This window comes from Trachypithecus francoisi, unplaced genomic scaffold, assembly GCF_009764315.1.
Source record: "Trachypithecus francoisi isolate TF-2019V2 unplaced genomic scaffold, Tfra_2.0 Lachesis_group21, whole genome shotgun sequence".
Classification (NCBI taxonomy): domain Eukaryota; kingdom Metazoa; phylum Chordata; class Mammalia; order Primates; family Cercopithecidae; genus Trachypithecus; species Trachypithecus francoisi.
The window spans coordinates 33,974,410-33,996,534 of NW_022681467.1; the positions used below are offsets into that span (position 1 = coordinate 33,974,410).

The 22,125-nt window shown below is 47.2% G+C and overlaps 1 protein-coding gene across 3 annotated transcripts in view; it reads left to right on the plus strand.

Annotated features, from left to right (window-relative positions):
* BPI (bactericidal permeability increasing protein) overlaps positions 1-22,125 on the plus strand; it is a 41,272-nt gene that overhangs the window by 16,794 nt on the left and 2,353 nt on the right. Inside the window, exons 8-15 of one of the 3 annotated variants that reach the window (XM_033186396.1) lie at positions 2,490-2,666; positions 3,400-3,459; positions 4,905-5,072; positions 6,248-6,315; positions 9,758-9,800; positions 13,364-13,427; positions 14,539-14,615; positions 16,095-16,445. In XM_033186396.1, the coding sequence (XP_033042287.1) occupies positions 2,490-2,666; positions 3,400-3,459; positions 4,905-5,072; positions 6,248-6,315; positions 9,758-9,800; positions 13,364-13,427; positions 14,539-14,615; positions 16,095-16,133 (696 nt within the window). In that variant the 3' untranslated portion in view covers positions 16,134-16,445. Of the gene's footprint in view, positions 1-2,489; positions 2,667-3,399; positions 3,460-4,904; positions 5,073-6,247; positions 6,316-9,757; positions 9,801-13,363; positions 13,428-14,538; positions 14,616-16,094; positions 16,446-22,125 lie in introns of those variants that run through there. The other 2 variants (XM_033186395.1, XM_033186398.1) reach the window with 2 other exon arrangements.

Here is a 22,125-nt window from a genome sequence, read left to right on the forward strand (position 1 = left end):
TACACTTCCTCAAACAGGTTAAGCTTCCTCTCACCTCAGGGTCTTTGTCCTAGCTGTTCCCTCTGCCTGGTACTCCCTTCCTTCCCAATGCCCACCTCTACCCTGCTGGCTTCTTATAGTACTCCACGTGGGTCTTCACTCAGCTGTCACTCCCAGAGCAGCCTTCCCTACCACCCCAGCAAGGGTGGGTCCCACTCTGAAATTCATCCTGGATTGTGCCTCCTTTAGTCCTTCCACATTGGTGATTTGCCTCTTTGTTTACAGTTTGTTTGTTTCAAAACACATTCAATGTGAAAAAGAAAATTTAGAAACTGCAGAGGAATTCAGAAATAAATATAGGAAAGAAGGAAAAGAAAGAAAAAGAGAGAGAGGAATTATCCGAATCTACAACCTAGAGATAAGCACCATCAATAAACAAGTGTAGATCCCTCCAACCCTTGTCTTTGCAGAAACAGAGGAAGATACACACACACACACACACACACACACACACACACAGAAACAAATGTACACATATATAGGCATAAAAACAAATACACACAAAACCCACAATATAGAAACAGGAAAAAATGCACACGCATGTACTCACATACAGACAACAAAATACACACAGACATATATTTTGCATGTGTCATATTATATATTCTGCTTTACAACTTTAAAAAATCGATACATGTAATAGGAACATCTTTGCCATCCACAAAATATCCTCTTGCAGCCCTTTACTGGCTGCTTGGTTTTTCAGCAGACAGCTTGGGATAAGGTACGAGCACCGTGCTCCCTCCTGGGACACTTGGGCTCTCCATTTTTTTCTACAAACGTAACCAAAGCTGCAGTGATCATCCTTGCAATTGTGTCTCTGTCCATCCTTGAGCATTTCCTAGAAGTGGAATTGCTAGACCAAATGGCATACTAAGAAAAAAAAATGAATACCCACATATATCTAAGTGAAACAACAGAGTAAAAGATTAAAACAATAAGTAATTATCTTCAGTGAATAAGAAAGGTCCTGTTTATCTCCTGGGCTCCTGCCCAGAGTTGATCACTGACAACCATGGAGTGTGTTAACTTCCCAGGTCTCTGGTTCTAAGCACTCACATAAATGCATAAGAAAATCCATCTAGATTTTGCTGATGATCTACATGAATGGATACACACTGTTCTTCTCCTTGCTTTTCTCACTTAACAATATGTATTAAAGATGATTTCTAGTCAGTACATAGGTCCATCTTTATTATTATTATTTGAGATACAGTTTTGTCTTGTTGCCCAGGCTGGAGTGCAATGGTGCGACCTCCACTCACTGCAACCTCTGCCTCCCAGGTTCAGGCGATTCTCCTGCCTCAGCCTCAGCAGCAGCTGGGATTACAGGCTCCTACTACCACGCCTGGCTAATTTTTTGTATTTTTAGTAGAGATGGGGTTTCACCACGTTGACCAGGCTAGTCTCAATTTCCTGACCTCTGGTGATCCACCTGCCTTGGCCTCCCAAAGTGCTGGGATTACAGGCGTGAGCCACTGCGCCCAGTCCATCTTATTATTATGAAGAGTTGCATGTATTCCATAATATGGAGGTTATGTTTGTTAATTTTAAGTAATAAAATAATTATAAGGTACAGAGAATGCTATACACTTCCAAGTACCCAACATACAGATTTAAGAAATCTTACCATTTTGTCATATTTGCTTCTGATTTTTAAAAAAATAAAAAACATTGTAGAAATAACTAAGGAGGCCCCCTTGAGTACCTCTCCCCACACCCCAGAACCATGCTGATGATGTTGGTGTGTGTCCCTCTTGCCTGTGTTTTTATACTTTTTATGGGCCTTTAAATTTTACATAAGTGGTATCCTACCATATGTATCCATCTATAATTTGGTTTTTTAAGCTCAACATTTATTTGCTAAAAAATGATCTGCTTTTGCAACATATTGTCAACTTGCTTTTCAGAAACATAAAGAGCAACCCTAGAAGCTTATGAATGCTCTCACCAAACACTAGATAGCATCAGTTTAAAGCACACACAACACTCAAAACAATAGACCTCTTTTCCCATTTTGCTAACTTTACAGATGAAACAAACAAGATTTCACTGTTCTTTTCATAGGGCTTCTGTGCTTACTAGCAAGGTTGAGGTTGAGACAATGGAGTGGTTAGGAGAATGTTCACTGGACATTGGAGGCCTGGGTTCAATTTCTGGCTCTGCCACTTACCAGCTGTGTGACCTTGGGCAAGTCACTTCACCTCCATGTGCCTCAGTGTCCTCTCCTATACGATGAGCATAATTACACCTGCCTTCCCAGGACTGCCATGAAAAGCACTTAGAAACTAATGCCCAGGAGGCATTTGATGCTACTGTTAACTTCTGGTCATTGCTTTTTCCTTTGCGAGTGTACAAGTGGTGTCTTCAGCCCATTTTTTCCTGGATGGAGATACTGACTTATAATTCCTGAAGAATATCTGGGTTCACTCTGTTGCCTCTACCCCCAGGGGGAGTTTTACAGTCAGAACCACCACAATCCACCTCCCTTTGCTCCACCAGTGATGGAGTTTCCTGCTGCCCATGACCACATGGTATACCTGGGCCTCTCAGACTACTTCTTCAACACAGCCGGGCTTGTATACCAACAGGCTGGGGTCTTGAAGATGACCCTTACAGATGACATGGTAAGGCTGGGCTGTGGGTGGGTGTGGGAAGAATACTGGACCCAGAGTCCTGCAGCCCTTCCAAACAAATCTGGAAAAAGCTTTTCTGACATTGAGGGAGGTTAAGGTGTTGACTCTAGAGTCAGCTAGAGCTGAGTTCCAATATCGGCCCCACCCCTCTCCAGCTGGGTAGCCCAGGTCAATTACTCTACCTCTCAGAACTTGTTTTGTCTTCTGTAAAACACCAATAACTGGTTTTCTCCAAAGGGTGTCATGAGGATTCCATGAGATAGTAAAGCCTGATTAAATGAGATATTAGTCTATGAGAGGACCGAACACAGAGCTTTGAATGTAGAAAGTAATGAATCAAGAAACGAAAGGGCTACATTGATGAGTCCTTGTCAGACTCTGTCATCCAGTCCTAGCATCACGCTAAGGCAGAGGCAGACTCTGCCTTCGCCTTAATGTGGCATCCTATGAGATTGGTTTGAGGGCAGATTGGGCTTTCTCAGGAGCAAAAAGCAAGCAGGCGGTCACTGACCAGCTCCTAACCATTCTGGGCCAACTGCTGCAGAAGATGTGGCTTGGCTTCCAGGCTGGTTGCTGCAGAATTTGTGGGTCAGTGCTCTGTTGTCACATATGGGCTGGCCACTGTCTGTGCGTGCAGTCAGCCTCTCGCCCCTATATAGAACTCACCCCTCCACTCCGTCTATAACAGCATCCTCCAAGATCCTTTTCTCATCTCTTGCTACAGATTCCAAAGGAGTCCAAATTTCGACTGACAACCAAATTCTTTGGAAACTTCCTACCTGAGGTATGAAAGACCTTGCTTTCCTTTAGTGAGCCCGGGGGTTCTGGGAGGACAGGGCTTTGCTGAGTGGATAAGGAGACCCACCCCTCCACCCAACATACACACACAAGATCCAGAAGCAACCCAGCATGAAAGGGTAGAAACAGCTTCATCCCCAGAACAGAGAAGGGCTCCAAGTGCCCAGTTGATCAGGTGTGGGAGTAGATGCTGGCAGGTGGTGGAGGGAGGATCTTTCATGCAATACATTTCTATTGAATGCCCACCATGTGCCTGGGGCCCTGTGCTGGGAACCCAACAAAATAGGCCAGCTCCCTACCCTCCTGGAGCTCCCAGACCAGTAGAGAGAGAGAAAAATATCATCCAGATACCCAAAACAATAACAAAAATAATGTGTACTGTTACCAGTGAAGCCAACAGGTGGATGAGGTTACTTTAGACAAGGTGGTCAAGGAGGGCCTCTGTCTTTTTCTGCTCAGGCTACCATAACAAAATGCCACAGACCAGGTGGCATAAATAACAGAATTTATTTCTCATAGCTCTCGAGACTGGAAGTTCAAGGTTAAGGTGTCAGCAGATTTGGCTTCTAGTGAGGGCTCTCTTCCTGGCTTGTAGACTGCCTCCTTCTTGCTGTGTCCTCACAGGGCCTTTTCTCAATGCATGCATGGTGGTGGGTGGGAGAGCGCTCTCTGGTGTCTCTTCTTATAAGGACACTAATTCTATCCGATCAGGGCCTGACCGACCATTATGAGCTCACTTAACCTCAGTTACTTCCTTAGAGGCCCTTCTCCAAATGCAGCCACACTGGGAATTAGGGTTTTGACATATGAATTTGGGGGGACACAAACATTCTCATAGCAGCATCTCTGGTGGTAAAACCCCACAAATTTCTATACAGAGAAGCTCTGGCTGAGGGGAGAGGTGTTGCCGGTAGGGGTATCCAGGAGTGTTGTCTTGAACCTTCTTTGCATAACAATCACATCATTTTTACTCAGACTGTGGGTTTAACTGGGGGAAGATCAGAGACTAAGAGAGACGGGAAGAAGGTCATCAACCCCCTCCTTAGTTCCCCCTTGAAGCCGCTACTGCTGTCTGAGAAAGTAACATCTGCAGAGACCTGAAGGAAGGGAAAAAGCCGAGAGAGAAGAATGCGAGGAAAAGCATCTAACAAGGGGGAACAGAGAGTGCAAAGGGTTTTAGATGGCAAGAAAGCTTGTTGAATTGGAGGCACAGAAAGAGTTCCGTGTGGCTGAAGATGGAAGACAAGAGGCAGAGGCACATGTGGTGAGGCTGGCAGGGTGCCAGCTGGCAGACTGTGCAATCTTAGGATTTATTCTAAGAGCAACGGGAAGACAATGAAGGTATTTAAGCAGGGGCAGGCCAAGATAGGATTCATAAACATTTTAACAGAAACTCCTCCTTTCGTTGGTTGTCTCCACTGGGGGCTGCAGGTGGCCAAGATGTTTCCCAACATGAAGATACAGATTCACGTCTCAGCCTCTACCCCACCACATCTGTCCGTGCAGCCCATCGGCCTTACCTTCTACCCTGCCGTGGACGTCCAGACCTTTGCCGTCCTCCCCAACTCCTCCCTGGCTTCCCTCTTCCTGATTGGCATGGTAAGCTGTTCCTGGGTGTGGACAGATGAGGAGCCCCAGACAGTCCCAAGGGCACTGTCTTTGGAGTCAGGAGATCATGTGAATCCTGTCCGGATTCAAACCTGGACTGTGTCACTCCAGAGCCTGAGACTTGAGTCACTGTACTCAACGGTGCCGGCTCCTGAAGGTATTCATTCCCCCAGCCATTCACTAGTGCATCTGTTTACTTATTCATTCAATTATTCATTTGGTCAATTTCTCATTCATTCAATTATTCATTCCATATTGGCTTGAAATATGTGTACTGTTTCCAATTCATTCACTTGTATCTTTAGTCATTCAATTATGCATTTGTGTATTTGTTCATTCATTCAATTATTAATTCATTCAGTTATGTATTAGATTGTTGACTTGAAATATGCCTTTTCTGATTCCCACATGCATTCATTTATTCAATTATTCATTTACTTATGCCTTTGTTCAATTGATCATTCATTTGCATATTTGTTCATTTATTCATCCATCATGTATTCATTCATGCATATCTTTGTTTTTCTTTCATTCACATATTTTTTAATCATTCATTTGCCTCAGTTTTCACTCCATTGTTGATTTATCCATTCATCCCTTTGATCACTCCATCACGCCACAAAGATATGGTGGCACCCATACAGCCACTGAGGGCGTGGTTCAGACACTCTCTGCACCAGGAAGCATTTAGAGGCCTTAGGCAAGTCTACCTGGTCTCCCAAGCTGAGACCTGTTATTCTCACTTTGCAGACAGAATAGGTCCTGAGGGGTCATCCAAGGCCACACAGACTGCGCAGAACAGCTGAGGTGGGAACCTGGGACTTCCTCCTCATATTTTTTGAATGAATTGATGAATGAGGGATTGTGAGAACAGGGCTACCCTGGACTGCAGCCCTGAGGTCTGTCTTACGTAGCCCCTCCAAGAGTGGCCCAAGAACTCTGAAATGGTCCTGGAAGTAGAGAGAGAAAATGGAATTTGGCTGACAGTTTAGGACTCAGCAGCCACAAAGCCAAGGGAAGTCTCCCCACTCCTCCAGCTCTGCAGGCCTGACCCCACTGTGTGTGCTGCCCTGCTGAGCCGCTGTGAAGCTGGCCCTTCTCGGTTTGGAGGCTTGCAGCCAGGCGCCTGGGTCGGGGCACTTCACTCTGGGTTGTTGTTTTGGCAGCACACGACTGGTTCCATGGAGCTTGGTGCCAAGTCCGACAGGCTTGTTGGAAAGCTCAAGGTGGATAGGTAAGTGGGCCTGTGAGGGGAGGAGGGGGCTGCCCCTCTGTCTTTGGTGTCCATGGGATGGCAGTGGCCCTGTGATGCACAGAAGCACTGCATTGTGGCTTTCCTGTTGGTTCATCACATTAAAACCTCAAAGAGTGTGCAATGGTCACATTATCCCCATTTTGCAGACCATGAAACTGATGCTTAGAGAAAAAGTGACTTGCTCGAGGCCACACATTGTAGGTGACCAGCCATCTCAGCTTACCTATAAATGTCCCAGTTCTAGCAGTGACAGTCCTGTTTTCTGGGACACGGCCAGTCCTCATGGCTGGGAGGCGTCAGCTGATGATCCCCACTGAACCACAACAGCATACAGCTGTCCCATGTCCCTGGCTTTCCTTGACACTAGAAAATCCCACTTCAACTTCTTCTCACCCCATCCTCGGGACTTTAACCACCATCCTCTGCTGGGAGACTCTAGAATCCACCTGGCTCTGATTCGAGTCCCGGCAGGGGAGTTTGTGGTTAAGAGTGTGGCCCTGACATGAGGCTGCCTACGTTTGAAGTTCAGCTCACCTCGGCAAGCACCAAAATGCTGCCAACTTCAGTTCTCTGGCTGTCAAATAAGCCCAGTGAGGCCGGGCGCGCTGGCTCACGCCTGTAGTCCCACCTCTTTGGGAGGGAGGATCACCTGAGGTCAGGAGTTTGAGACCAATCTGGCCAACATGGTGAAACCCCGTCTCTACTAAAAATACAAAAATTAGCCGGACACGGTGGCGGGCACCTGTAATCCCAGCTACTGGAGAGGCTGAGGCAGGAGAATGGCTTGAACCTGGCAGGTGGAGGTTGCAGTGAGCCGAGATCATGCCACTGCACTCCAGCCTAGGAGACAGCGTGAGACTCCGTCTCAAAAAATAAAATAAAATAAAATAAAATAAGCCCAGTAATTACTTTGCCGACAGCATCATTGTGAGCTGAAATGAGGTATTAATATGTGTTGAAGTGTTTAGACCACTTCCAGGGACAGAATAAACACTCAATATGCAAGAGGGAAAGAGAAACAGAAATGCAGAAAGAGAAATACAGGCCAGGCATGGTGGCTCACGCCTCTCTCCCAGCACTTTGGGAGGCCATGGTGGGAGGATCACCTGAGCCCAAGAGTTCAAGACTAGCCGGGGCAACATAGTGAGACCTCGCCTCTACCAAAAAAAAAAAAAAAAATTTAATTAGCCAGGTGTGGTGGTGCATGCCTGGGGTCTCAGCTACTCGAGAGGCTGAGGTGGGAGGATCAGTTGAGACCGGGAAGTCGAGGCTGCAGTGAGCCATGTTCGAGCCACTGTACTCCAGCCTGGGCAACAGAGCAAGACCCTGTCTCAAAATAAATAAATGGATTTTTTAAAGTAAAAGAAATACAGAAAGGGAGGTTGAGACATAGAGAAAGAGACAGAGACACAGAGAGTGACACTCAGAGAAGGAGACAGACACAAAGGAAGGAAGGGAAGGGAGAGATGTAGAAAAGGAAAGGCAGAGACAGAGGGAGACGCTCAGAGAGACAGAGGAAGGAGTGGGGGGCAGAGAGAAGGAAACACCGTATGCAAGCAGATGTGATGGCCCCCCGCAGTTAGACCTGGCACCTGCCTCTTCAGCACGTTTGTGCTGTTTTCACACAGCCTTGACCCACATCCCTGCCCAGTCCCACCTTCTCCCTGGCACCGAGCCATCCTTCTTCACCTTGAGACGGGCCCCAGAGGTTTATGCGCGGTTCATTTCTCCTGGCATCGTGTTGACAAGCGTTACTGCTTCAGAAACGTATAGATTTAATTTCTCCTGAAACCCCCACGGGCCTCTCGAGTAAAGGAGCTGGAGAGGATAGAGCTGGGTGTGGGCTGAGCACAGGCTTTCTGGATATGCAGAGGATGGGGATAGGGTGTGAGAATCCATGGAGCAGAAATCCTGGGGCTACTGACTCTTGAGGAGCAAGGGCAAGTTTTCAAGCTTTGTACAGTGTTGGAGACAACCCGGGCTTTGCCTTCGAGGAGCCCTGTTTGAAACCTTTCTTTCTTTCTTTCTTTCTTTCTTTCTTTCTTCTTTCTTTCTTTCTTTCTTTCTTTTCTTTCTTTCTTTCTTTCCTTCTCTCTTTCTTTCTTTCAGAGTTTTGCTCTGTCACCCAGACTGGTGTGCAGTGGCATTATCTCAGCTCACTGCAACCCCCGCCTCCCGGGTTCAAGCGATTCTCCTGCCTCAGCCTCCCGAGCAGCTAGGACTACAGGCACCCACCACCACACCTGGCTAATTTTTGTATTTTTAGTAGAGACAGGGTTTCCCATGTTGGCCAGGCTGGTCTCGAACTCCTGACCTCAAGTGATCTGCCTGCCTCAGCCTCCCAAAGTGGTGGGATTACAGGAATGATTCACTGTGCCTGGCCAAAACTCTGCTTTATTACAGCCTGGGCAACATAGTGAGACCCCGTCTCTACCAAAAAAAAAATTAAAAATTAGCTGGATGTGGTGGCATACACCTGTAATCCCAGCTAGTTGGGAGGCTGACGTGGGAGGATCACCTGAGCCCAGGGGGGGTCAAGGCTGCAGTGAGCTGTGATTTTGCTGTGCAGTGCGGCCGTGACTACACTCTAGCCTGAGCTAGTGAGACCCCATCTCAAAGAAGAAAACAAAAAAGAAACCCTGCTTTGCTGATTGTTAGCTGTGTGACCTGGGACCACTGCTTGACCTCTGAGTGTCAGTTTCATCATATGTAAAAATAGGTGTAATGGCCCTTGCCTCTTGTAATGTTTCTGGGATTCAGTGGGATAAAGCACCCAACACAGCTAATGAAAGGTTGGGTTTCAATAAACAGCCATATGTTCCCCACTTCCTCTGAGATCACTGTTAAAAAATGTCATAAAGGCCATAAAGGGAAAATACTATATTGGCTTAGATAACTGAAAAATCCAAGGTTTTCAGGCAAGGAAAGACCCAGGTGCTCAAATGATATCCTTGGGAATCTGTCTCCCTCTCTTGGCTTTGCTATCCTCTGTGCTGGCTTCATTGCCCAGCAGGCTGTCACCAAGTGGCAGCAAAATAGTCACCAGGAGTTTCCTTATTTTCCCAGAGAAAAGAGAATACCTCATTCCCAATATTCCCAGCAGAAGTCCTGGGACTGACTTGCACTGGGCCGTCATAGGTCAGAGGTACATCCTTGCAGCAATGACTGTGGCAGGAGTGGTGGACTATGCTCTTTGGCCAGCATGGCCCAGAGCTCATTGTGGGGTCAACAGTACTAACAATGCAGGGAATGTATGAATTCTCCAAAGGAAACATCGGGATGCTGTGACCGGTGGAAGGGGAGTGGATACTGGGTGGGAAAACTGGGCAGTATCCACCAGAGTGGGTCTCTCCTCTCTAGAAAGTGGGTTCTCACGCTAGTCGGGCATCTGGTGGTCTCAGTCCCCCTCCCCCTCTCACAGGCTGCTCCTGGAACTGAAGCACTCAAATATTGGCCCGTTCCCGGTGAGTCTGAGGCTCTTGGTGGCTTCTTCCTCCTCCTGACCTGGTGGTGGGGAGAGGGACATGTCATAGGCTCGTGGCATTATTTAAGAAGCTACTGGCTCATTTGCATTTAATTTGGTTGTGAATTAATGGTTCGAGATGCTTGGTGGGCAGAGGGATCTGAGCCAGAATCCCTGCTCCGTGCCTACGAACTGTGAGACCTTGGGCAAGTCACTTCCCTTTTCTGAACTCCAGACCTTCCCCACCTAGGTAAGTGTAGAATGGTTTAAATGGGATTAAACATGCACGGTCTGGTAGAGAAAATCTGCTCAACAAGTATTTGTTGGATGAACAAATGAATTACTTTATCGAGCACCTATTATGTGCCAAGTACCGTTCCAAGTGTGGAGTAGGCTGATGCACAAGATGGGGAAGTGATGCCTTCTCAGAGCCTTACATGGCAGCAGGAAGACAGCACAATAAGAAATGAAAGGCCAGGCACAGTGGCTCATGTCCATAATTCCAGCACTTTGGGAGGCCAAAGCAGGAGGATTGCTTGAGGCTAGGACTTCAAGACCAGCCTGGACAACATAGAAGACCTCATCTCTTATAAAAAATAAAAATTAAGTGGGTGTGGTGCCATGCACCTGTAGTCCCAAATACCTGGGAGTCTGAGGCAGGAGGATGGCTTCAGCCCGGGAGTTCCAGGTTACACAAGCTAAGATCATGCTACACTGCACCCCAGCCTGGGTGACAGAGTAAGATTCTGTCAAAAAAAAGAGAGAGAGAGAGGGATCATTTCAGTACCAATCAAAGCTATAAAAACCAAAGCGGGGATGGGTGGAAAGTGGTGGTGGAGAATGAAGTCAGAGGATGTGATCAGGGAGGGCCTCTCCGAGGAGGTGATGTTTGGACTGAAGGAGAAAGAGCCCTGTTGTGGGGATAAGCTTGGCGTGTTTGGGGAATGAAGGGAGCCTGTGTGTCTGGAGCAGAGCGAGTAGGGGGCCTTGGAAGAGATGTGGCCAGAGGGGCAGGCATAGGCTGGCTCATTCAGGGCTTTCTGGGCTAGGCTAGAGGAGGGGAGATTGTTGTATTGCACAGGCAGTGAGAAACCAGTGCACTGTTTACTGCAGCGAGTGCTGTGAGTGGATTTATACCTTTGTAAAAGCTTCCCCTGGCTGGAGTGGGGGGATGGATTACAGACAAGGCTGGTGTGTTTGTCTATGTGAGGTGCTGGGGGTTGGGACTCAGCCAGGAAGAAGAGAAAGATGGTGGATTGGAGGCATATTTTGGAAGTATATTTAGACAGAACTTAGTGAGAGATGTGAGCCTCTTTTATAAGGTGCATTTAAATATTCAACGCATATCTGTTGCACACCTTCTTTTGCACCTAGAATCATACTAGGCACAGTGGGGTATAACATGTGGTCAATGTCTGGCAGATTTAGACACAGCACAGAAGCCTCCCTCATGGCTGTGTGGTGAGGGAAAGAATTGTCCAGGTGACTTCCAGGGTTTTGGGTGGAGCAGTTGGATAAATGGCAGAGCTACGTAGTGACATGGAGAAAGGGCTGGTAGGAGAGGGAGGAGCAGGGAGAAACTCGGCTCAAGTAGGTGGTTCCCCTGCCCAGGAATCACTGCTCGTCATTAAGTAGAATTGCCCCTGCTGCCCTCACGAGGGGCATTGATGACGAGTTGCCCCTGTTAGCAGTAAGTAGTCGCCCATGTTGTTCAACACCAGCCACACAGAGTGCCTGCCCTGTGTCTAACATCAGAAGCTGCAGTCTGCTGATCCTGCCCAGGGTCTTGCTACATTGGCCTGAATCTCCTGGTGGCCTCTGGTTGAATCCCAGTTTCTGCTGCTCTGGAGAACATTTCCTTAAATTACTGAGATGACCCCAAGGTCCCTACCAAGTGAGTGCCTTGTAAGCCCCCCACCCCAAAGTCATACCATCCCAGTGTCCCCTTCAAATCTGATAAAAATCCAGCCAGCCATTTCCACCGAATGAGATTCCAAAATGGAAGGACCAAATGCAACCTCACTGTATTTTCATGGACTTAGTGGTTCCAAGGCTCTCTTGGTGGCTTGACTAAGTCCATAAATAATTTCTACTTCTGTAGAAAATAGAAATTTAAAGTTCCCAGGATTCATAGGAAGGAGGGCACTGCATTTGGTGTGAGGCCAGGGAATAACAGGCCAGGAAAGGAGACTCAATTGTTCCAGAAACAAATATGTATATATTTACAAGTTGTAAATGTCACAACTACAGGCAAGCATCTTGAGGGTTTTACAGTATTTTTAAATCTTTTTATTATTGCTAAAGCAAAACACATGCACTATAGGGCAATCAGAACCTACAGATTTGGAAAAGAAAGAAAATAAAAACCATGCACATTTTCATCACTTAGATAATAATTTGGAGTATATCCTTCCTGACCTTTTGCTATGCCTATTTAATTAAAAAATGAAATGATGTGATTTCTATAGCCTGGTTTTCCTCACTCAAAAACATATCATGGTTATCTCCGTGTTGATACTTACATTTCTGCGATCTCATTATTAACAGTTGCGTAATATTTCCTTCTATTAAAGTATTACCGTTTCCACCATTTACCACCATTCCCCCATTGTTGGACATGGAGGTTGCTTTTAATTTATTGTTTTGGATACATTTGTTGCTTTGGTCAACATTCTTGCGTCCACATTTTTTCCTACACCCTACGTTATTTCCTTAGGATAAATCTCTTGGAGGAATGTTTGCTAGCCCAAAAGGCACACAGGGGTCTTGTTATGTTGCCCAGGTTGGTCTTGAACTCCTCCTGGTCTCAAGTGATCTTCTCGCCTCAGTCTCGCAAAGCACTGGGGTTGCATTCATGAACCACCGAGCCCAACCAGGCATACATAGGCTTTTGATGAACACTGCGCCAAATAGCCCTCAAAGAGGTTGATTCGATTTGCCTTCTTTTTTTTTTTTTTTTGAGACGGAGTCTCACTCTGCCGCCCAGGCTGGAGTGCTGTGGCCGGATCTCAGCTCACTGCAAGCTCCGCCTCACGGGTTCACACCATTCTCCTGCCTCAGCCTCCCGAGTAGCTGGGACTACAGGCACCCACCACCTCGCCCGGCTAATTTTTTTGTATTTTTTAGTAGAGACAGGGTTTCACCGTGTTAGCCAGGATGGTCTCGATCTCCTGACCTCGTGATCCGCCCGTCTGATTTGCCTTCTTACTGCAGTCTCTGAGAGGACACATTTTTTAAGCCGAGCTTTTCCCATTTAAATACTCTCTGATGACCTTCCTCATCATTGTCATGAGTTGTAAGGCCTTGCACCTTACAGTTGAGAACATGCTTTACATCTGGAACCATCGGAGCAAAAGAAAGCACTTCCACGACCTTGACTGGGCTGCCAAGTGTTCACATATCACTTGCGTCCACCTCTCAGCAGTTTTCCCAGCTGTGCGGGAAAACTGTTGCTGAGCAGCGCTAGGGGAAAGGAGGGTGACAGAGGTGGGGTGATGAGGACTGCTGGTCCAGCAGGGTCCTGGTGATGCAGGACCATCCTCCCATCCTTCCTCTGATTTCCAGGTTGAATTGATGCAGGCTATCATGAACTACATCGTACCCACGTTTGTGCTGCCCAGGGTTAACGGTAAGGAACTTTGAAGAAACGATTCATTTTTAGTCATGGGGGAAGAGGGTGGGGTTGATTACCTACAGCCAGCTAATACCTGGCCCCAGGTGTGAGGGCTGGGCAGTGGTGACGTCGAGTGAACCTCAAATGGCATCTGACCCAGAAACGGATGGAACAAAAAGGGAACTCACATGGGTTGACTTACTACACATGGGTTGATTAATTATTGCATGAATTTGTCCTTCCAAAACCCCCATGAGATGAAGGATAATTAACATCTCCAACTTTTATGGGAGGAAGTGGAAGAACAGAATGATTTAGTGACTTAGGTCACAGAGCAGGCAAGGGGTGGGGCATGAGTTTGATCCCAGCTGTGAAGACAAAGCCCATGGTCTTTTTCCAACTCTGGAAGAAGGATGAGGTGGTGCCCTGATAACCCCTCCCAGAGCTTAGATCACCACGCTGGTAAAAACTTCAGGCAGGCCTGCCTCTGACCTTGGAGAGCAAGGGGCAAAAGTACAAATAGAGGCCCATATAACCAACCTGTGACTAGGATATTTAGAACTTACCGATTAATCCAACAAATTATCATATGAAATATGATACATCAGTCCTGGGATCTGTCCTCCTACCTTGACAAATGTAGCTTTGTAATGACCTGGGAGGCCACGTTCTAATTTAGATTCCTCCAGAGTTCCATGTCAGAATGTGGCGGTATGTGGGGCACTTGCCCTGGCCACTGTCCGCCTCTGGCTTTATCCTTAACATTGAGGGGTTTCATGCACACATGCATTAAATACCCCTAATTACACACCACACTCTGTCGACACCATTGCAAGCAGCAGATTTTTGGTTTAGTGTACACCAGCGGTGCTGCACCCTCAGGAGGGCCATCATGGGGACGGAGTCCACGCAGGTCCTAGAGGTAGACTTGGGGCTGATGGACAACAGGTGGGAAGCACAGACTCCAGAGCAGCCTTCCTTTCAGGCTTGTATGCCCATGCCAGTCCCTACCTAGGGCCAGGCATGCCAGTTCAGGGAGGCTTTCTACCCAGGCTCTCTGGCCTTCCCTCCTCCCCTGCCCTTCTCTTTCTTTTCTGCTGGTCCTCACCGTTGGTCTCTGTCACAGAGAAACTAGAGAAAGGCTGCCCTCTCCCGATGCCCGCCAGAGTCCAGGTCTACAACATGGTGCTTCAGCCTCACCAGGTGAGTCCCGGGGTCTTTCCCACAAATCTCCCCTAATGATAGTGACCAACAGCAGCCCATGGCCGCAATGCTTCCTGCATGCCAAGCCCTGTGTCAAGTGCCTTCTACCCTTACAACAACCCTGGGATGTGGGTACTGTTAAAAAACAGAGAAGAAAGACCAAGGTTCAGAAAAGCCACACAGTGTTAAATGAAGTCCAGATTCAAAGCCGGGTTCCTGGCTTTGAACCATTGCTGCATCGTTCCCACGCTACACTCGGCAAAAATGAAATACATTTATTGGCCAAAGAACCTCTTTTATAAGGTGCATTTAAATATTTAGCACATATATGTTACATGCCTTTTGCACCCAGCATCATACGAGGCACTGTTGGGTATAACATGTGGTCGATGTCTGGCAGATTTAGACACAGCACAGAAGGCTCGCTCGTGGCTTTCACCCAGGCTGATCTCCATCTGCATTTGACACGATGCCTTTCCTGGGCATGCTTTCTTCTCTTAGTCTCCAGCACTCCCCTAGCTCCTGGTTGTCCACCTGCCACCTCCTCTGCTTGTTCTCCCACCCCTTCTCTGCAAGCTGGAGATCTCCAGGACCCCTCCCCAGGCCTCTTCTCTTCCCCCACCAGTGGCTGGCCTTCGTCACTCTCGTCAACCTCTTCAGGCTTAGCTGCCACGTGTGTGCCACCCAGTGTCCCAGACATGCTTCCAGTCTTTTTATTTTTTCCAAACTCTCAGCTTGTGCATTTGCAGGCTCCCTCAATGTCTCCACCCTGAGGCCTCTTAAACCCAGCATGTCCCCACAAAGCTGTCACCTCTGTAGCGAAACCATCACCCAGTGTTGCATTTGTTACCTTGGTCAAAGGCTTTCCTGATAACTTGTGGTCCTCATGGGTAGCCTCGCATCACCCAGATCCCGCCCTCTCCCTTTCCCCCAATATCCAGTCCATCAATCCTCAATTCTTTAGACCAGGGAGCTAATTAATGGGGCTGAGAGACTCTAGAAAAATAGCCAAGAGTGCAGAGGAAACACATACCGCATGTTCCCCACCTTTTACCAAGTTCATGCTTAAAAAAAAAAAAAAATGACCCATGGCACAATTTAATTTCTTCATTTCTAAAAGTCCTGAGTGAAGGGCACAAAGGAGCAGAGAGAAGTGGTTTTGCAGCCTTGATTGTAACAAGCACTCCCTTGAGCTGCCATGAGGCAGGGATGACAAATGAAGGCCTCTAAAACAGCCTGGGGGGTCTCTGTGTCTGAGAAGGAGGCAGCTTCCAGGGAAGCTGCTGACAGATTCGCAGGTGTTGGCAGCTGTTGATGTGTAGATCCAGGTGGCGAGACACTGAGTGACCCCCACTGGCCCTACCTTTCTCCTTCCCAATAGGCAGGCTCCCAAAATGTCCTTCTTAAAACTCCAGCAGCTGCACACTCACAAACAAGGGGTGCATCTTAAGCGGTGACGACATTCTCATCTCTCCCTAGAACTTTCTGCTGTTCGGTGCAGATGTTGTCTACAAATGAAGGCGCCAGGGGTCCCGGGGGCTGTCAGCCGCACCTGTTCCTGATGGGCTGTGGGGCACAGGCTGCCTTTCCCCAGGGAATCCTCTCCAGATCTTAACCAAGAGCCCCTTGCAAACTTCTTCGACTCAGATTCAGAAATGATCTAAACACGAGGAAACTTTATTCGTTGGAAAAGTGCATGGTGTGTATTTTAGGGATTATGAGCTTCTTTCAAGGGCTAAGTTTGCAGAGATATTTCCTCCAGGAATCGTGTTTCAATTGTAACCAAGAAATTTCCATTTGTGCTTCACGAAAAAACTTTCTGTTTTTTTTGTTTTGTTTTGTTTTTTTCCCTTTGGATTCTGTGTGCTGGTATTGTTTCTTGTTTTATGTTCATTTATTTATTATTCATTGGCTGTAACCAATGTGGCTGGTAGTGCCAATTTACAGCACAGATACAATCATCTCTTTTTATTTCTGTAATCAATCTCTTGAGTCCCCACAGCCTCCATTAACAGAAAGTCTCATTGTTCCAACTGTCCTTGGGATTTTCTTAGTCTAAATTCCTTTTTTTTTTTTTTTTTTTTTTTTTGAGGCAGAGTCTCGCTCTGTCGCCCAGGCTGGAGTGCAGTGGCGTGACCTCGGCTCACTGCAAGCTCCGCCTCCCGGGTTCACGCCATTCTCCTGCCTCAGCCTCCCGAGTAGCTGGGACTACAGGCGCCCGCCACCTCGCCCGGCTAGTTTTTTGTATTTTTAGTAGAGACGGGGTTTCACCATGTTAGCCAGGATGGTCTCGATCTCCTGACCTCGTGATCCGCCCGTCTCGGCCTCCCAAAGTGCTGGGATTACAGGCTTGAGCCACCGTGCCCGGCCATGTCTAAATTCCTAATGTCACACAGAGAGGGTCTGGAGAGTGGATCGGTCCACTATGCTGTTGTTCTTTCCATTACCACATGGTGTCGCTGTTGACTGGTCATTCTGCACAGCCCATTGTCCTGTGTAGTCACCCGTCCACTAGGACTGTTGCTCCCGTCACCACCACACAGTGTCGCTGTTGAACAGCTAACCTGCACAGCCCGCGTTCCCTGCCCCACATTTGGTTTCTATGGTGATGACCCCCACTTCATCCATGTTCTCCTGGCCAGCCATTGTCCCCAAAAGCAGAACACTAGGCCAGGTGACAGAGGCCATTAGGGTTTTCTGCTTCAGTCACATCTTTGGGTGCAATTAGCACTTCCCCATGACTCTCCCAGCCCTGGTGTGGAAGCCAGATCACCAGTTCAGACTGTCTTTGGAATTCTGGGGAGTTTCCTTGGGGGCTTTGGGCCATTTCCTGCCATGGGACATCAGAGGGGGCTATCTTGGCCCATTAGATGAGGTTTTATGGATTGTACTTCAAATTGATTGAGGAATCCTGGAAATCCTTTCTATACTGCTGACATTTGCTCTGAGACCAAAAGGATGAGTGACAACACACTGGAGGAATTTGATGCAGATGGTAGAGTGGGGGACCACATGACCCGATTTAGTTTTTAAAATGTTTTATCATGACTTCTGAAAGCATCAGAAGGACAAGAGTGCAAGGGATGGGCACAAATTAAGAATGTGTTGTTATTCAAGCTTCAACCAGTTTGGTGATGGTAAAACTGAAGAGAAGCATTCGTATCGAGCAAAAGCAGATAAAGGGTATTTATTTTTTATATGAAGAAAAATGTACACACTTCTGCTGACATCACTGATTCTCTGTTAAATGGAGGTAAAGTCTCTAGGGCCACAGAAGAAGAGAGGACCATTGATCAAACACTCTCAGGAGTCAAGCAAAGGGCATGAATGATCTAATTTAATCCTGATAGCATTCTTCATCCCCCAAGATGGGAACTGCTCAAACTTTTGGCTGCTGTTTTTGAGACAGAGTCTTGCTCTGTCGCCCAGGCTCGAGTGCAGTGGTGCGATCTCAACTCACTGCAACCTCTGTCTCCCAGGTTCAAGCGATTCTCCTGCCTCAGCCTCCTGAGTAGCTGGGACTACAGGCATGTGCCATCATGCCTGGCTAATTTTTGTATTTTTAGTAGAGATGGGGTTTCATCATGTTGGCCGAGCAGGTCTCGAACTCCTGATCTACCTGCCTTGGTATCCCAAAGTGCTGGGATTACAGGGGTGAGCCACTGAGCCGAACTGTTCAAATGTTTTAAATTGAGTTACCCTTCCCTGATCCCACAGCCAGCAGGTGGCAGAACTGGAATTCCCACCTTATCTATGCCCACACGTCAGAGTCCACGCTCTTTTTGCTCCTCCCAGATGTCAAAATCTTGTCTGTTCTGGGGGAGTTGGCATGTTTAAAGCAGAACTTCTTTGCTCTGTGGCATAGGCTGTACACTGTAAAAAGGTACCAGGTTGAGGAAACAAAAGTCTTTCTCTAATTTGTCCACCAGGAGGATGCATCTTTTTCTCCACTAGCCAGGGGCTGGTGGAGGCTCTGAATAGAAAGAGAAGAGCAGCTAGCAAGGGTGGAAGGAACAGAGAGAAGGGAAGCACAGTGTGGGATAGACTGGGAGGCCATGAGGACTGTTAAGGACTCTAGGTTTTGTTCCAAAAGAGAAGGCAAGGCATTGGAGAGTTTTGAGCAGAAGAATGTCACAATCCAATTCACATTTGTAAAAGAGCCCTCTGGCTGCTGGGGAGACTTGCTGGTAAGTATGGAGACACACCTGCCATCCCCCACACTCATTCTCTTTGGAGTTAGCCCCCTTCTACACCTGCCTTCTACTTTCTGTAACATACAGGCACCCCTGCTCCATGCTCTATAGAAAAAAAAAGGCAATTATTAGATTGGTGCAAAAGTAATTGCGGTTTTTGCCATTACTTTTAATGCAAAAACCTCAATTACTTACTTATTTATTTATTTATTTATTTGAGACAGAGTCTCACTCTGTCACCCAGGCTGGAGTGCAGTGGTGTGATCTTGGCTCACTACAACCTCCACCTCCCAGATTCAAGCCATTCTCCTGCCTCAGCCTCCCAGGTATCCGGGATTACAGGCACACGCCACTGTGCTCAGCTAATTTTTTTGTATATACATATTTTTAAATATAGACAGGGTTTCTCCATGTTGGCCAGGCTAGTCTCAAACTCCTGACCTCAAGTGATCCACCCACCTTGGCCTCCCAACGTGCTGAGATTACAGGTGTGAGTCACGGAATCCAGTCTTGGCCATTACTTTTAATGGCAAAAAAAACACAATTACTTTTCCATCAACCTAAATATTTCTTGGACCTGAAGATGGGTGCATTGTGCCTGGGAACTTCTCTGTAATGGTTGAGAAAAGGCAGTTGCTTGGGGGTTAGGGTTTGAGCAGCACTCACCAACACACTCCAAAGGCTCTGCCAAGTTGGCTATAGAACCACTGTTTGAGGCCGGGCGCGGTGGCTCACGCCTGTAATCCCAGCACTTTGGGAGGCCAAGACGGGCGGATCACGAGGTCAGGAGATCGAGACCATCCTGGCTAACACGGTGAAACCCCGTCTCTACTAAAAAAATACAAAAAATTAGCCGGGCGTGGTGGCGGGCGCCTGTAGTCCCAGCTACTCGGGAGGCTGAGGCAGGAGAATGGCGTAAACCCGGGAGGCGGAGCTTGCAGTGAGCTGAGATCCGGCCACTGCACTCCAGCCTGGGCGACAGAGCGAGACTCCGTCTCAAAAAAAAAAAAAAAAAAGAACCACTATTTGAGCAGCTTCTCCCTTCAGGCTAAGCAGTGTCTGCTGCAAATGGCTGCAAATGTGTGTTCGAGGTTTCTTTGGGTGGTGTTGAAAATGTTCTAAAATTAAATTCTGGATTGTACACTTTAAATGGGTTAATTTTATGGTGTATTAAATATATGTCAAAGTGGCAAAAAACAATTGAAGGGAAAAAAAGGAATTGCTCACTCTAAACCGCCTAAAAGCTCACCATCAGAGCAGCTTCCCTTCTGGGATAAGCATTGCCTTCTTGGGGTTCCTTTTGGAAATGCTGACTTATTAAATAAACATGAGGGAGGAGTACCCTATGCAAGGAGAGAAGGTGGGGAGGGGCACAGGAAGACTAAGCACTGTCTTCATCATTTTGCCATATCCCGCTAGCGGCCATAAGCAGCCCTGGCCCTGGGTCTGCCTCTTCAGGCTTATTATCCTATTTAATCCTCATGACAACTGCTAAAGGTAGACACATTGCCCTCCTTTTTCAGATGAGGAGTCTCTAGAAAAGTTGTGTGGCCTGCTAAGCTAACTGTTTGGAGCCGGGGCTCTGGAGTCACCTGGCAGTGGTTTCAAACATAAATCCAGCCCCCCCAAGAGCTGTGTGACTTTGCAAATGTTCCTTAACCTCTCTGGCCCTCTATTTCCTCCTTTAAAAAGGAGAGCTAAAACCTTGCCCTCTTCTTTGGCATGAGGTTATTGGGAAGAATCAGAGGTATGATTGATAGGGTCATGGCACAGTGGTTAAGACTATGAACCATGATCCCAAATATCTTGGGTTTAAATTCCACCTCTGCTATTTGCCAACTGTGTGGCTTTGGGCAGTATAATGAATTCTCAGGTTTTCTATTTCTCATCTATAAAGGGAACATCATAATAGTACCTACCTCATAAAGTTGTTATGAGAATCAAATACATGTCAAATCTGCGGTACAGGGGTTGACAAGAGTAATCCAAGTTTGCTCTAATTTGAATAAACACAGTTCTTACTATACTGTAAAGGCTATATCTGACCAAGTGCAGTGGTTCACACCTGTAATCCCAGCACTTTGGGAGTCTGAGGCAGGCAGATCACTTGAGCCCAGGAGTTCGAGACCAGCCTGGGCAACATGACGAAACCCTGTCTCCACTAAAAATACAAAAATTAGCCAGGCATGGTGACAGACACCTGTAGTCCCATCTTCTTGGGAGGCTGAGGCACAAGCATCACTTGAACCCAGAAGGCAGAGGTTGCAGTGAGCTGAGATCATGCCACTGCACTCCATCCAGCCTGGGTGATGCAGTGAGACTCTGTCTCAAAAAAAAAAAACAAAACAAAAAAACAAACAAACAAAAAAAACTCCATCTGGCTTGCTACAGTAGTATTCCCAACGCCTGCCACATAGTAGGTGGCCGATAAGTATTTATTTTTAAAACGATCTGGGATTTCAACCCACATCTGCATAACTCAAAACCATTATGCCAGTGATTCTCAAAGTATGCTTCAGGGCTGTCTGCCTGAATGGGCCTGACCCCAAGAATCAGAGCTCCTGGCTGGCCAGAAGTCTTAGTTTATCCTCCCCAGTTCAGCAATAGGCTCACAGTGTGACCTGGGCCAGTTCTCCCTCTCTAGGTCTCAGTTTCCCCATCTGTAAAATCAAGGGCTCTCTGGGGTGAGGAGCTGTTTATCCACATGGCCAGTCCTGCTCCAGAGTGCTCCAGGAGACATGCAACCTTCAAGCCACAAAGGATCGTCACTGACATTACTACTTTTATTTTGTAAGCCTGCATGTCTCAGGGCTCATGTGTGTGTGTCTGTGCGTGTGTGCACACAGGCACACATTCAAATCTGCAGGTGATGTGGCTTGGGGAGAGGCTGTCATAAATATTAAACTCCCAACTCCAAAGTACCCTGCAGAGATTCAGAACTGCAGGAATTCACAACATCATTCTCTTTCAAGAGTCAGTATTCTCGGGAGTGTGGGCACCGTCATAGAAAACTATCGAAAAGGAGAGTGAAGAGTTAGAGAACTGCTGAGCTCGGAGGGAACTCAGAGATCATTTAGTCCCTTGTTCCCAAAGCTTCAAGCATGATCCATGGTCAGCAGCATCACCCTCACCAGGGAGCTTGTTAAAATGCAGAGGCTTAGCCCCCAGAGGAACACGATGGATCAAGATTTGCATTTAAACAAGATCCCTGGGGGACTTGCCTGCACGTCTTTGTTTCTGAAAAGTTGTCCTAGTCCCCAGCCCTCATCTGCATTTGGGGGAAATGTGAGGATCAGAGAGGGGTGGAGTTTATTCCA